The sequence below is a fragment of the Xiphophorus maculatus genome, chromosome 15, assembly GCF_002775205.1.
Source record: "Xiphophorus maculatus strain JP 163 A chromosome 15, X_maculatus-5.0-male, whole genome shotgun sequence".
Taxonomy (NCBI): Eukaryota; Metazoa; Chordata; class Actinopteri; order Cyprinodontiformes; family Poeciliidae; genus Xiphophorus; species Xiphophorus maculatus.
Genome location: NC_036457.1, coordinates 12,322,997 through 12,338,949, shown reverse-complemented (window position 1 = coordinate 12,338,949; position 15,953 = coordinate 12,322,997). Strand labels below are relative to the sequence as shown.

The 15,953-nt window shown below is 41.4% G+C and overlaps 1 protein-coding gene across 1 annotated transcript; it reads left to right on the top strand.

The window, feature by feature from the left end:
• Positions 1–2,325: 2,325 nt before the first annotated feature.
• LOC102223800 (jun dimerization protein 2-like) lies at positions 2,326–12,255 on the top strand. The gene is made up of 4 exons (XM_005800209.2): positions 2,326–2,383; positions 8,307–8,524; positions 8,629–8,733; positions 11,261–12,255. The coding sequence occupies exons 2-4, from the start codon at positions 8,330–8,332 to the stop codon at positions 11,450–11,452; spliced, it is 492 nt and encodes a 163-aa protein (XP_005800266.1). The 5' UTR covers positions 2,326–2,383; positions 8,307–8,329; the 3' UTR covers positions 11,453–12,255.
• Positions 12,256–15,953: the final 3,698 nt, after the last annotated feature.

Below are 15,953 nucleotides of genomic sequence, written 5' to 3'. Positions count from 1 at the left end.
ATATTTGCATATTGTTTTTCGCACTTTTTTTCCACCGCGTCGTAAGGGATTTATAACGCTATTAGTTCAGCTTGACATGAGGGCTTGTGCGACATTATTGATGAGTTATTTGCACATATTTAGGTGCGGTTTCTTACTCATTTTTAGTGCTCGGCGTTTGAACGGCTGTAAAGTTTTCCGTCCGCCGCTGCCACAAACGGAGCCGTTAGGGACGTTGTTGTTCCGACTGTTGTGGCAACTGTCGTTTTTCCAGCTCGATATCTGGCCTCTGTCTGGAGATATTTTCATCTTCCATCATCCGTAATGCCCGTCAGCCTGTTGAAGATGGTTATGTAACGCTACTACACACACACACACTCTCTCTCTCACACACACACACAGAGCAGGTTGTACAGAAGTTGCCCGCTAGCTTAGCCGAGCGCTGCAGCAGTTAGACGCCCAGTAGCAGAGACGGTTTTGAGGCACTGTGGGGCCCCGGGCACTGCTTTCTAATAAGGGCCCCTACAAAAACAGCCCCCTGCTGAAATTGACAGAATAGCACCATAAATAATAAAGGATTGTTTAGGTTTTTTTTTAGTCTTTAATGCATCCATTTGTGTTAATTTTTCTTTTGTTTTATACATTTTATTGTGGCCTACTGAGCAACAGACCAAATTTTAACACGATAAGATTTAGACTTTTGGCAATTATAAGTGGACCTGGTTTCGACATATATTCATCTTGTTCTGAGATCTGGAACCTGTGATTCTAGAGTGGCTCCTACTAACTTTGACCAATAATCATTTTGAATTTAGTCATATTTTGATATATAAATGGAATAGAAAAAGTTTTGTGAAGTATCTGCAAATGGATTTTCCACAGCCTTCCATATTTATAGGAAACAGTGATGCTTTTCTTTCTTTTGAAACTCCAAATAGATAATACAATTGTGGCTCTTTAATATCACCACTAAGCAAGCAATTTATATATAGTAGTTATTGTTAAAACATTAAAATCTCTGCTCATTTTTTCCCCAAAAGGTTAGGTAGGTTTTGCAAGTGTACTTGATATTAATTTAGGAAAATGTAGATTTAAAATGGTTCTTTGGATTGTAAAGGTTTCTGACCCCTGATCTGGCTTTACAGCAAGCAAATAGTGCCTGGTGTAAAATTGGTCTCAGATTAGATTTAAAATTAAAAAATCATATGGGCCTCAAAGAAGGATGTAAAACATACAAAAATGCTGTCAAATGACAGATTAATTTGATGCAGTATGAATTAGAAATGCAGAATGTGTTTAATGACAATCATTAAACACATTCTTACACTCTTGTACTATAGAGTTAGTCATAACTGTCATCTAGAAAAACAATTGTAATTTCTACAACTTGTTTCTACTGTATGTTTAGTCTGATAATGTTAACTGAAATAGTGATCTCTCTCAGTTAACATTAACAGAGCCACTTTACCTTCAACATTCATCCAACAAACTGAATATCTTATTGAGATTCAGAATGTGATTCATCACAATTTGAAATAATAACCCAACAAATATTACATTCGAAACAATCTTATGAATGCACACGCTCAGATGATGATACGTTGCGCAGCTCTTACTTAGAAAAGGTGTATTAATACAAATCAAAATTGTTGTCGCAATCTTCAGCAAAGATATTGCAATCACTTATTTTCATGAACTTGTGCAGCCTTAGTGGGCACACAGAAAGAGCTAGTCAAAGAGAGAAATAATGGTAGCTGCCATAAAAATAAAGTGAGCTTTTCTACTAATGCGTTTAATTTCTTCCCTTCTAGCTTCAGTTATGCGCCCATAAACAATCCATTTCCTCCTCATGCACTTAAACTATTCCATATTACTATGCGTTTTCATAAATCATGAATGACCAGTAGTCCTCTCGTATATTTCATTCTAATAATTTACTGTTTTCGGAAAACTGTATTTCACCTGTTTCCACTGACTGCAGTTGCAGTTGAGTGAGCGGTTATACAAGATGACTACGAATTCAAAGAATGCTTAAAAATAAACAGGTTGTCAAGGCAGATCCAACATGTTCCTGCGACAGAGTTGATGTATGAGACGTTCTGTTGCGTGCGCCTCGGTTTTGTACCTGACTTTCTTGGGAGCAGTACGACAGGAAATGATTGTGGTCCCCAACTGATTTCTCAGTGCATTTCTGGCTGATGCCGTTATATATTTTTTTTACGTGGGATTTAATTTATTGCTCATTTGTTTCGTTTTTGTTTGTTTCTTTTTTTTTTTTTTTTTAAATATACATTTGATTTGTTAGCATGCAAATTCCGAATTGTGACAAATGTCTTCTTTACTCCTGCAGGGCGTCCAAACACGGTTCATCATTGACAGAAGACGACTGACTAGTTCCCTCTGAGTAAGTATGAAGCATATCAAATCTATTCAGTTTGCTTTGTCTCTAATTGAGATGCTCCCTTGAGTTCCAACTTCTGCTCCACTGCACACAGACACAAAGACAAATCATGTCTTGGCTCATTCAACTTGAAACATGAGTGATGTAAATGAAGTGTGAAGTTTCAGCTGAGTGCTGTGAGCTCACACCGCCTTGCTCTTCTTTGCTTTGGCTTGTCACGTGAACAAGTTTGAATCGGCCGAACGCTAAATGAGGAAGGAGACACGTTTTGTGTCTTGGCCAGCATCTCTGCACTCAGTGACCTGAAGGTTAAAGGTCATGTGTGTAACATTAAAGAGGATTTGTTGTGGTGGCTTGTGTTTGTGGCTTTGTGTTGGTTTCATCCCTTACAAGTTCAAAGGTTCACCCTGCAGGCAAGCCCCATCACCTGGTGCAGTTGCATGCTTGTACAAATATACACGCCTCACTGGGGAAACTATTTGCACACTTTATAAATATATATGCGTATATATATATATATATATATATATATATATATATATATATATATATATATATTTCCTTTGTGTCTGAGTGTGTGTGTTGTGGAGGGTTTAAATGCCCCAGCTCCTGCCCGGACACATCCATGAGATGGTTTCCGCATAAGTGGAACACTGCGGTGGATTAATGGGAAAGGGCTGGCGAGCCGACGAGCAGCGCGGGCACCGACGGTTGTGGTGGTGGGGGGGCCTCGGAGGCTGGACGCGGGCGCACAGAGTTTATTTTAAGTAGAAATGCCTTCCAGCGCGTCTCCGGAGAGGTAGGATTGCCGGGCTGCGCTCCAGCTCGCTGAATAGACAGCAGACGCATTGCAGGCGAGCGAGCCAACTATTCAACAGCTCAGTGGTACTAATACTACTGCTGGGAGAGCAGCTATTCACTGCTCTGGGTATCACATTATCAGTATTACCCGCTCATAAGCCTTTCCACATGGTTTATGAAAACAGTGCTCGACATGAACGCCCAAAAAGGTGTAACCCTGAAAGAAAAATGTATTTTTTTTTCATAGATATGACTTCCAGAGTTCTTGAATGCCATTTTGGGACAGCAGCCAGTTTTTCTTTTTTCTTTTTTCTATTTAGACAAAAAGCACCCCTGTCAGAAAATATTGACCCAAAACCCTGATCTTTTGCTCCTGGTTTCGAAGACACTGAACCTTGTTTGATCACTCCAGCAGCGCCTGCACTGTGCAAGTGTGTGCTTGACACGCTGCAGATGAGGAAACATCCGAGGACAAAGTATGAAAAGAGCGCCGAAGTGACAAGCGGCCGTTGTGCAACGTCTGGTGATTGCTTCAGCAGGCTGGATTAAATCAAATTGTCTGAATGTGCTTGTCAGGGATTGCTCACAGCTTGCCTTAGATTTGTCACAGAAGCCATCTCTACATGGTGTAAAGAGCTTTTGTCTGCATTTTGTATATTTTGATTAATTTAATTCCCGTCTGAGCCAAGCTCAAACTCGCTGCCGTGCGGTCTACTCTTGACTTACAACATGGGGGGAACAAAAGAAGAAAAAATAACAAATGCTAACATTATAATAAGTCAACCAGGACCACCCAGATGCACGGTGAAGATGTGTGTTTGAACGGGATGAAGCAAGCCAAGGACTCCTCCAGACAATGATCATACAGTGGGGGGGGGAAAATAAAACGAAAACAAAAATTTTTAGGCTCAGTTCTGCAGAAGTGCTTCATGCATGTATTTCAGCATCATCAACAAAGACAACAGATTAAATGTAAACAGAATAGCTCTTCACAATAGTCCCATCTATCTGTGGAAAGAATATCTAAAGAAATAAAAGCTGAAATGAAATGTGCTTTGATCACAACTTCCACTTTCGATCCCAGCCGAGTTTTAGTTCACGGTCTGCATCTGGCCTCCACGCTCCAGTGAAAATGGAACAAAGGGCTGCAGACGCATTGATACCATATATTTGGAGTTTTAAGTGTCCTGTCCTCGAGGAGAGTCTCTGCCAAACTCCCCGGTTTTCCCCCCCGGAGGATTGCAAAATGCTGTAACTTAGCACAAGCCCGAAGGCCCGGCTGAGTGCAGACGATAATTATGATCGCCAAGGCCTTGGCCTGGAGATTGAGAGAGTGCGCCTTGGCTGCAGATTCTCTTTTCTCTGCTCTTATTCCTGTAAATTCTGTGCTTTTGTGGGGTAGAAACTCTTAAAGTTATAAAGCTTTCTTTTTATTAAGTAAAAGCTTGTAAGAGTTGAGCAGCCTTGGGAAACCTGCGCCCTTTCTCAGGCTTTTCACACAGTTTGGAAAAGTATGTAAGGGAATATAGTTTGACACTTTATTCCCTAATTCTATTATCTAAATTTCCATCCATCCCCTGGTTTTTTTGTGTGATGTAAGAGCTGCCCCAAATTTGTAACTTTTGCATTTATACTTTGACCACTGGATAAAGTACAAACTTTTAACTTAATTTAAAAATGTACCAGAACCCTACAGCACCGCTCCCCGCCCCTCCTGTGCTGAACCTTTAAATTGAATAAGGATATCGGGCCCCTGGCCGTGCCTCTGCCTGCAGGTAGGAGCCCGAATTCCTCGGCCCCGCTAATTGCGTTCAGGAAACGGACATGTTTAGTAAAGCTGAAGATGGATAAATTATGCGAGCAGACAAAACCGGTGAACTGCACCACCTGCCCGGTCAAACCCCCCCCCCCCCCCGCCCCCCCCCGCCCCCGCTCTCTTCACACATCCCTGCCTCCTGCTAACTCAGATCACACAGATATTTCTCTTGGGATGAATGCCAGAGAATGAAGAGAGTCGGCTTCCATTTCTCCGTGCGTAGTAGTTGGCATTTCCACTCCCGGCTCCTGCACCCACGCTCACTGGTTTAGTTTTGTAGGTGATGGCCCGGAACGATGCGGCAGTAGCTCGTTCTGCTCCACTGCTGAAACGCAGTTGCATCGTCCAGACACTGACCGCTAATCGTTGGCTGCAAGCTGCTGCTCGAAGGGTAGGAAAAAACACACACACAGAAATACCCTCCTTTTCAAAAATATAGAATTCACTTTGACTCATCCTTTAGTGTTGTAATTATGCCCTGCAAGGCACGCATCAGCAAACTGCCCCCCCCCCGTGTCGCACAGACGGGGCTTCTGAAGAGTTTCATGTCTTGAGCTCGGATGGCTGTCGAGTTTGCGAGGGGGATTTTCACACTGAGACGAAGGTTAAAAGCAGCGTCGTCTTTGCTCAGACTTTCCAAGAATAGAACAATACGAACTTTTCTGGAAAAGCTTGCAGCTTGAAACTCTTCTTTGTTTTTTGGCTGCTGGCAAATCTGGCTCTAGTTCGCTTTGTTTTATCTGATTTGACTCCACGCAGACAAGTAGTGCTGCTTATGTTTACATGCTGAACAAATGTGGTGGCTTTTAACTGCAAGTTTGGACAAGCTAGACTACAAAGTAATAAGGTCTTTCCATTCAGAATATTTCTCAAGGACACGTTGTTGCATTAAATCATGCCTAAGTAATTTTAAAACTGATTACTCTGAAATAGTTATTTTATTTTACAGATAATGAATTTTTCATTTGGCGACCATTTAAAATGCTGCTTCTGTTTGTCTCTGATCAGTCCTGTCTGTGTTTGAGTTAGTTTAGATTGCCTCTTATTTTAATTGCGTCACACTTAATTAAACAAATGTACACCAGAGCTGCAAGAGGACTCAAATTGAGCTATTTTTAAGTATCGGTGGAGACGTTTAAAAATGGAATAAAAACATTTCTATAACTTCTCACCAGGATGTCTGAGGTTTGTTCTGGCTGAGAGCTGGATTTGCATTGTCATTGCTGTAAACTCAGTTTTATAGTGACTGTGCTCTCACACATCTTGTGACATCATCTTTGTTTAAGATAAATAATATCCTCTCAGGGCAAGTAAGTTAATTACAAATATCTTCTATTACACTTCTTTATGTGAAATTGATATCAGCAAATGAAAAGTATTACAAAAACCTCTTATCGGAAGTTTTCCACAACAAATTCAGAGAATGTGTACATCTGTACCTATCAGTAAGAAATGAGCACAAACACACCTAAACCCTCAGTGATCTCTTGAGATCTTGGTTTTGCCTGCATCTGATGTAGTGGATCTCTCCCGATCAGTTCCCCTTGTTCTTTGACATCCTGTCTGCAAAATGAGAAATCCTTGAACACGCCGCCTAGTCTCTCCTGGGACTGTCACAGGGTGGGGAGCAAGACATTTTTTTTCTCTCTTTATGTCTTATTCCTCTTCTCTGCAGTAAAAGTAAACGCTGGCTGCCAAGTAGTGTAACTTTGAACAATGTACAGTGGAAGAGACAGAGTAGGGAAAGGCTGCGAGGACTAAGGTAGTAAAAGTGAATCATGAGCTGCTGGCTCCATTTTCTAGAGTAACAGAAATGTCATGAAGGACAATTAAGAGATATTTAATATATAATATTATATATAAAGATGAAGCCAATCACAGGGAATTTCAAAGTTCTCCAAGGTTTGTTTACGATGTATTTACTTTTTGTGCAACGCTCAATGACATCTACACTAGAGCCTGAAATCCTTCCAGTATTGATTCACTTGTTTGGTCTCCATCATGCATTACAGTCTCAACTGTGAAACCAGACTTAGTGCATAAGCAGGGTGGAGCTCATCAGAGCCGAGTTACATAACCCCGCGTTTTATGACCTCCTTTACTGCCTTTGTAATAGACTTGAGTTTTTAAACTATACTGGGGGGGATAAAAAGAGGACCAAAGAGAAATAGTCTAACTTTCAATCCAGCCATTGAGGCTGTCGGATAGTAAACCCACCAGCAGAGTCAGCTGTTTTCGCAGCTCCTCACAATACGCGTCTTTGTTGGTTCCATATGAGAGGGGCTTTGTTCGGTCGGAGGCGAACCTGTGGAGGTTCAGCTGCAGCTGAAAGCTCAGGAAGCGAATGTGAATAAAGCTATTAATCTCAAACTTCCAGTGCTATCATGTGCCTCCTTTGACGCTCGGCGTAGCCCCGGGGTTTTCTTGCTGATCTCCGTCTATTGTCAACTCGAGCCTCGGGTTGATCAGGCTTCAGGTGTGAAGGTGTTTTTGTGGAAAAATTATTTGCTTCTGCCGGTTTCTTTAGCCTCTCTTCTTTCTCCTCTCAGATCGCAGGGCTGGGCAGGGTAGAGTCTGTTCTCATCTGGTTTTTATTTGACCATCAGAGGTTTTCCAACTCAACTCAACCTCAAAGCAATTAGAGCAACGTCTTAATTCCCCAGCCTCTTCCTTTTTATTCCTGCCCCACCGTGTCCCTAATTCCTCCCTGATTGCGTTAAAGATGGCTGTGGTCAGACTCTGTAGAACTGCCCTAAATTATTGGAAGAAGGGCGGTGATTGAATGCACCAGCTTGGCTTTGATCTGCTGTGATTCCCTCCTAAAAAAAAAAAAAAAAGAAAAAAGAAATGGACACAGACGTCCAAAAGCAATAAAGTGATTGGAGCCATTGCCGCTTTGTTTACGCGATCAGAGCGAAGGCTGCCCAGGCTTCCCTTTGCATGCGAAACTACAACAATGCGTGTGTAACTGCTGACGGTGATGAGTTTTTTTCTTTTTTACCAGCAGCTGACTAAAAAGATAACACGACTTTCAAAGCTGTCGACTTTCGATTGCATTCTTAGAACTGGTAACCTATATTTAAAGACTTCTGATGACACAGACAGATTTTTTTTTCTTTTTCAGAAGATGTGCATTTGATCATTTTCAACAGGATGGGCGTTCCTCTTTCTTTTTCTGTACATTTAGTCAGTCGCACCTCTTAGCCGGCAGTTTACAACCGTTTAAATACTGGATTGCTGCAGCTTGACTGTGAACGTCCCCCGCTAATCTTTCCCTGTTCCCTTTTTCTTTTCTCTCGCAAACCACAGCGACGGCTTTGGCCGGGTTGGACATGATGCCGGGACAGATACCTGACCCTTCGCTGGCGGCAGGCTCCCTGCCCAGCCTCGGCCCGCTGGCGGGCATCTCGGCCACCACCCTCACCGACCAGCTGAAGCTGGCAGACTTTCACCAGCTGGGCACCATGCTGTCGCCGCTGCATTTCCTGGGGAGGCTGGGGAAGAGGCCACTGGCCATCAAGACGGAGGTGAGGAAATATGCGACGCAAACAAGATGGATGGGAGAAACGGAGCTCAGGTCAGCATATACGGAACACACAGGGAGTGACTGTCCCTACATGATTATTTGCAGATGGACGAAGATGAAGAAAGAAGGAAACGAAGACGAGAGAAAAACAAAGTAGCGGCAGCGAGGTGCCGAAACAAAAAGAAGGAACGCACCGACTTCCTCCAAAGGGTGGGTTCATGACTCAGCCATATGTACCAAGTAGCAGCAGAGAAGTTGGGGTCAAGACTAAACTGACTTTGTTTCACTAAGTTTCAGAAATAGCTTAATGCAGCACTACACCATTAACCCTCCTGTTGTCCTCAGGCCAAAATGACCCGCCACTGTGTTAAAACCCCCCCAAAAATCCACTAAATGTTATTTTTTTAACTTGAGATTTTAAGACTTTTCCTAGATTGGCCAAAACAATAGAAAAAGTTAAATGTTGCTTTTATTCACATTTCCATGTAAGCTGTACAAAAGGAAGGTACAAAGATGGTCTTCGGGTCAAAATGACCCATGAGGCAAATAGAGTTGAAATCAAGGTCACAGAGTTATTTACAAACCACAGAATGTTACAAAGTTTTAGATGTGTCTCAGATCAATCAGTAGCAGAAGTAAACAAGGCAAATCAGGTGGTGTTCTCGCAGACTTCAGAAGACCACCTGTTATTTCCAGAGGTTATAAAGGTCCTGCATAACAGGACCCTGAATTGTGTCTGTGCTGAAGCCATGAGTGTGCGTTACAACGCTGAAGAGGCTTTAGAGGTGATTTTCTCACATGTCCAGCAAGACAACTCTGATTCAGAAGAGGAAGTAGAGGATGTATCTGAAGAAGAAGATGGAGAGGAATACAACCCAGAGCATGATGAATCATCTTCAGAAGAAGAAGAAAACCCTGAAGCTGAAAGTGAGACTTTCCTTTCAAAAAATGGCAAAATAACATGGTCCTCAGCGGCATATGACCAACACGGCAGGCATGCAGAACACAACATTATAAAGATGACATTATAAAGGTCTTCTCCTCAAAGTTTGCCTTCACGCCCACCACCACTCTAGTTTCCTACCTCCCAAAGAAAAACAAGAATGTAGTTCTTCTGAGCACACTGCGCAAAAACGGCGACATTAGTGATCGTGAGGACAGGAAGCCAATCATCATCCTGGAATACAACCACAACAAAGGAGATGTGGACAACCTAGATAAGGTGATTGGAACATATAGCTCCAGAAGAATGACTGCCCGCTGGCCCCTGGTCATCTTCCACAACATCATTGATGTGTCCTCCTACAATGCCTTTGTGATTTGGAGAGAGATCAACCCAACCTGGATGCCTCATAAGCATAACAAAAGGAGAGTGTTCCTGGAGCACTTAGGAAAGGCAATCGGAACTCCACTCATTGAAAGAAGGAAGCACATTCCCCGCACAGAAGCCTCAGCAGCAGTTGTGAAAACTATTCAGAGTGCAGCAGCTCCTGATCAACCTGAGGATCCATCTACCACAGCCACTTCCCCAGCTAGGGCAAGTAAGAGGAAGAGATGTCAGTTCTGCCCTCAAAAGAAGGACTGTAAAACACGTACTGTGTGCTGCAGGTGTAAGAAATATATCTGCAAAGGCTGTGCGCTTGCATACTGCCCTACATGTGCTAATTAGTTGAATGGGTTATTTTTCAAATTTTTGTATTGTACATTCTCTTAAATTGTTCACTGGAGAAAAGTAAAAGAAAATGAGTCATTGAGATGAATAAAAATGCATTCGAAACTCCTTTTTGCACATTTTTTTCTTTTCTTAAGCTATAGAAATTCAAGTGGAAAGGGAAAACTCAAGTATTCACACATTTTGTGGTGAATTACAATATACAAGATGAAATTTGGTGTTTAAAATTCAATTAAGCTGCTTATATTGGGGGTTTAGCGAAGACGGGTCATTTTGACCCAGAGGACACAGGGTGTATACAGAAAATGAGGTCAACACGAGGGTTAAAATGACCACTACGGCGTCTGGTTAAGTTTCATTTAACTACTTTGATTTCAAGATTCACATACAAACGTTCGTCCCATAAATACAAATTCAGGAACAATTAGGTAACAGAACTCCATGAGTAAAGCGAGAGTAGGAAGAGAAAAGATATCTTATATAGTCTTGTTTCTACTCGTATTACAAAAACAGGCGACCATCTTTTTTGGGGTTAAAAAAAAAACTGCCTACAGCATCTTTTTCATAAACAGTACTATAAAATAAATTTGTAATATTATTTTTTCTTCATAGGGTCTGTCAGATTGCATAACACAACCTCCCCTTCATCACAGATTTTGAAATATTTGTATAAATTTTAAGAACCTAGGGCGCAACACGAAACCTTATGGCACTCCTCATCTCTGAACACAGTGATTTTCTCATTATCTCATCAAACCACATTTGTGTTCAAACCTTTTTCAAGCACTTTAGCAACAACATTTGTCTATATTTATCAAAGTAATACTTATCACCATTTTTAAAGATGGAATTGGCAGTTAAGTTTTTTTCTGGATATGCACTACATTCAGAAGAATAGATTACTTGCAAAATTGAATGGTTTTTGATTAGGAAGTCATTAAAAACATAAAAAACCCACATTTTTTACCAAAGTCAGTACTGTTTCACTCTGCAAGAAACATCAGTGTGTTAAGTTTACTACTTTCGCCGCCTCTATGTGTCTAATAGTTCCACGTCTTTCTTCAGGAATCAGAGCGCCTGGAAACGGTGAACTCGGAGCTGAAGGCCCAGATCGAGGAGCTTCGTCTGGAGAGGCAGCAGCTGATGGTGATGCTCAACCTCCACAGGCCCACCTGCATAGTGCGGACCGACAGCGTGAAAACACCCGAGAGCGAGGCCAACCCGCTGCTGGAGCAGCTGTCCGCCGAAACCAAGTGAGACCCCGGGAGAAGAGGGGACTCAAAAGTCCTGCAAGCTGAACTTTGACTGCCGAGGCAGACATCTGAACAACAACAACAAAAAAACATACCTGGCAAAATTATTCTGAATGAGCACTTGAGCTCCAGGCTGGAGACTTTTGCCCAAAGATCTGAGGTTGTGGGGCTTCCTCAGTACTGCTACGTGGAGCTGGCTCTGTCCATTGGGAGACTGGAAACACCCACTGTGCCTGTCATGTTGTTACTTCATCCATCTTTTCCTTAAAGGGACCAATGGAAGTAGACGATCCAGCTGGAGAACGCCCAGAGGATTGACACTAACAGCAACATGGTGCTCTGTTACCAAAGCCCTGCGTAGATTGACTTAGGAGTTCTGCAGTCTTCCTACGTATTCTAGTCATATTACACAGGTGTCGAGCTTTTAGGTTACAGCACACAGTACAAAAATACACCATTGGGAGAACACTTGTTTTTTTTATTTAGTATTTTATACCCTGCCTCGACGATGGCAGGTACCGGTTGATCCGAGTAGTGGTGGCGCTGGCGTCATGAGAAGCACATATTCACAAATTGTTTACACACTTATTTTTTAGACTTGAGTTTTCATCTATGTACTTGTTTTATACGGCTTTGTATACATGAAACATACAAAAAATGCTTTAATCACTTGACGTGATTTTTGTCCTTTTTTTCCGTCTTTCCTAATCTGTCAGACAGCTGCAAAAAGAAGCTGAGTGTATGCATCTGTATCTGTGTACGAACCTGCATATCCTGAATAGATTAAAGTTTATTTTCTAACGAAGAGGGAGTACATGCCATTGTTGTTTTTTTTATGCTTCTGATAAGCAGCGACTGTTTAACGTTTTCTGCAGAGATCTGCTGTCACCATCGCGATCAAATATCAAACGTCAGGTAATCACGTTTTCTTCCATGAAGACGCATTGCCAGAATCAGGTCTGTACTTTGATTTGCACAACTCTGAGAGGGACAGTCACACTTTCATTTCCTTCTCTCTTGATTGTTTCGTTTTTATTCCTGGATCAGCAGAGAAAATGTGAAATGTGCAGACATGGCAGATATTTAACTGACTAAGATCACCTATCACTCTACTACTTACTGCCAATCACTGATTGCCTCTTCCAGATACTTTGAGTAATTCTCCGAGCTGAAAGCTTGTACAGAATGGCTGATATCCAGAATTTCCGACTGCACTTTATGGAAAACAGATACAATTCAGCTGCAGAAATCATTACATGAGCTCAAGAAACACTATGAAGGTCTGTCAGTTTGCTGCTTTATCCACAAATCCAAATGAAAGCCACAGCATGAAAAGGAAAGTTATCATAGCTGACTTGCACCAATCTAATAGTTTAATCTGCAATATTATGATCATATGTTTTGCAGTGAATCCATACTGCAACCAGACAATGCAGCCTCTGTTGTATCTTTCATTCCTGCCTAAACATGTGGTGTTATGGCATGCTGCCCAGCCAGCATGCATGAGTCGCTGCCCTGGAGTAAGGAGACACATTTCAGATGTTGCTTGCAGAGTAAAACACACAAACAGATGAGGGATCGGGCCACTGAAAAGCAGAAACGCTACACTGGACGGGAAAGGTTAAGCAGTCTACTTTCAAAACAATTTGCATCTCAGTTCCCAAAACAAGGTCCCAACACAAAAACTCCCTAAAGCTCAGATCACACCAAAGCAAATTATTTACATTTAACGAATCAAACACAGACTGAATAACAGATCAAACTATTGCACATATTTAATATGTCTCAACTGCAGTCAGTTATCAGCAGTTCAGCATTTAAACAGCTGGAGGCAGAAGGCTGTGTAGCCATCTGGTGGTTCTGCTTTTAATGTGGTACCATTAGTCTGATGGTTTTAAAAAAAAAACTGTATGAAGAAAAGTGTGACGGGCTTTTGTTAGTTTTTGGATCCATGTTGCTGTAGCAGATGTGAAACAGGTCCTGGATATAGACAACAGAAAGAGACAGTACAATGACCTTTCGCAGCTCCAACATCTGACAAATCACACTGACTCTTCAGATTTCAATTTTTAATCTAATTTATGGCATTTGAGTCAGGTTGTTTTATCTGTATGATGTGCAGACACTCCTGAAGTCTAGTTAAAAGGATCTTTCATAACTATTTTTCATGGCTCCATTTTGAAATAGAACCATTACCAATGGTATTGGAATCCCATCACATATCCTGCTACAGGATATGATGGGGTTCTTTAAAGCACAATTTATTGTATGTTTTTTTTTTTTTTTATCTGGATGTAGAGATTTTAAAAAGTGTCTCTCTCCAGTGATCATTTCACAATACGCAGGCCGGTAAAGCTAACAGTCATATTTCTGGACTGTGGGAGGAAGCGAGTATCCGGAGAGAACCCACGCATGCGCGGTAGAACATGCTCATTCTCTCATTCACTCATTTTGTGTGTTTCTGTGCGAAAGTAATGTAACAAAAAAGGGGGAAAAAAAGGCTTGCCGGTCAAGATGAGCATTATGACTGCGACTGATGGTCAACATCGCCCTCTAGTGGACACTGTAGGAAACTTCACAAAGGAAACAACTGTACAAAAGATTGATTTTGAAACATATGACTTTTAAATACCTTTTTTTTATTTGACTTTTGAATCATTTCATAAGGAAAAGTTGTTTTTCTGAAATTTGTATTTTTTTTAAACATTAAAATGAAAAAAAAGGTTGGGCAGGCATTGTTATGTTCTCCAAAACCAGTTTTGGAGGAATTTTATTTGGTCACTAAGGATTTTGTAAATAGGGACATTGCCTCCAGCACGTTTCGGGGTTTGCCTCTCCCGGTATTCTCTTCCAGGGGGATTCCCCCTGACACAAAATCCCTGCTTGTGTCAGGAATCTTAGAGGAACCGAAGTTCCTTGAACACCTTATCTTGAGGTAGAGGCTTACTCTTGCAGTCCTCAAGGGGAAATTCTGTTTTCTAGTTGAGAACCATTTCATTTTTTGCACAACAAACAGTTTGGTAATATGAACCATTTTTTTATGTTGCCTTGATCTGGGCATTTTGCACTAATTCCAACTAATTGTAATAGGCATTTTAAGTTTGTTTTGCACCCCCATATAATTATGTTTTAGAGCTATTTTGACTTCCTTATCCTTGCATTCTTAGTTATTGTTCCCTTTTATTGTGGTTTTTATCTCTTTTTCCTTTCAGATGTGACAAATCAGATAAATAGCTAACTCTGTGTAGAGTATTCCCTGTAGGCCAGTCAACAGTTAGGAGCAGTCATGGTTTCCTCCTCCCTGTGCAAATTGGATTAAATCCCTGTCAACTTTAACCTCCAGTTGAAGCTCTGGGGGGCACGCAATCCCTTCAGTGAGACCAAATTTCCTTCAGGGGTGCCCTAAAATTTCCTACCTTAAAAAATATATTAATGTGGATATTCGCTTCTTAGTGTTGAACAGTGGGAATGAAGACTACAAACTAGCTTAAATCATGTTCACCTTCTTTTGTTTGAAAGAACAGCAGGTAGAAGTTCATTGCAAGCACTAAAGGTGCAGAATACTGAGTACACGTAGAGTGCCTTGCTAATTTTGTCACAGTTCAACCACAAGTTTCTGTCTATTTCAGTGACATAGTGCATGAGATAGGCTAAATTGTTGAAGGCATATTTCTGCTCCAGCTTCAAGTCTGTTGCAGACTTCAACAGGTTTCCCTCCAGGACTGTTACAGACTCGTAAACCTCATCATCAGCGCCGTGGGTCCTGGGTCCACCGCTTCATTCTCCGAATCCAAAACAATCTTCAGGTATGACAACTGAACAGGAGCGCGAAGAAAAACGGGGTCCACATCAAAAGAGGCGAGCGAGACGAAGAATAGGGCCAGATGCTGCTGAATGAAGCAGTTTGTAAAGGAAAGAGCAGGCTCATGAATAGGGATGCTCGGCATTACTGATGCAGGCGCTGCAGAGCCGCGATAGGAGGATGTGCTGGTGAATTGTCTCAAGGTGTGATATCTAATTGGTTTCTGCCAGGTGGCTCTAGTGGCAACAAGGAAACAATGACAAATGTACCTGTTCTGTGTGTCACGTGTAAAGAATGTGTGCCATGTGTAAATGGTTTTATTTGCTAAAATTGTTCAACAAACAAACTTTACACTCACTGCGGCCATAAATGTACTAATTTGGATTCTCCAAATGATTTTTTAAAACTTTTTTTTCCCCTCCTAGGATGGAGAGATTTTAATAATATTTAAAAGCTAATGACTCTGAATTTATGTTAGATTTCATGATCCATCATGTAATTCACAGAGTACAAAATTTTTACAGACAATTACCAAAACCTGCCCATGCAGTTCAGGTACGAAGACATTTTTCTTCATCCTTTTCCCTAAGATCATTTAACATATTTTATTTGTGCCATTTAATTTTTGTTTTCAATCCATGTGTTAATTTGATTATGTTTTAATTTTTATGCTCAGACTCTGAAGTACTTTCTGGGTCCAACT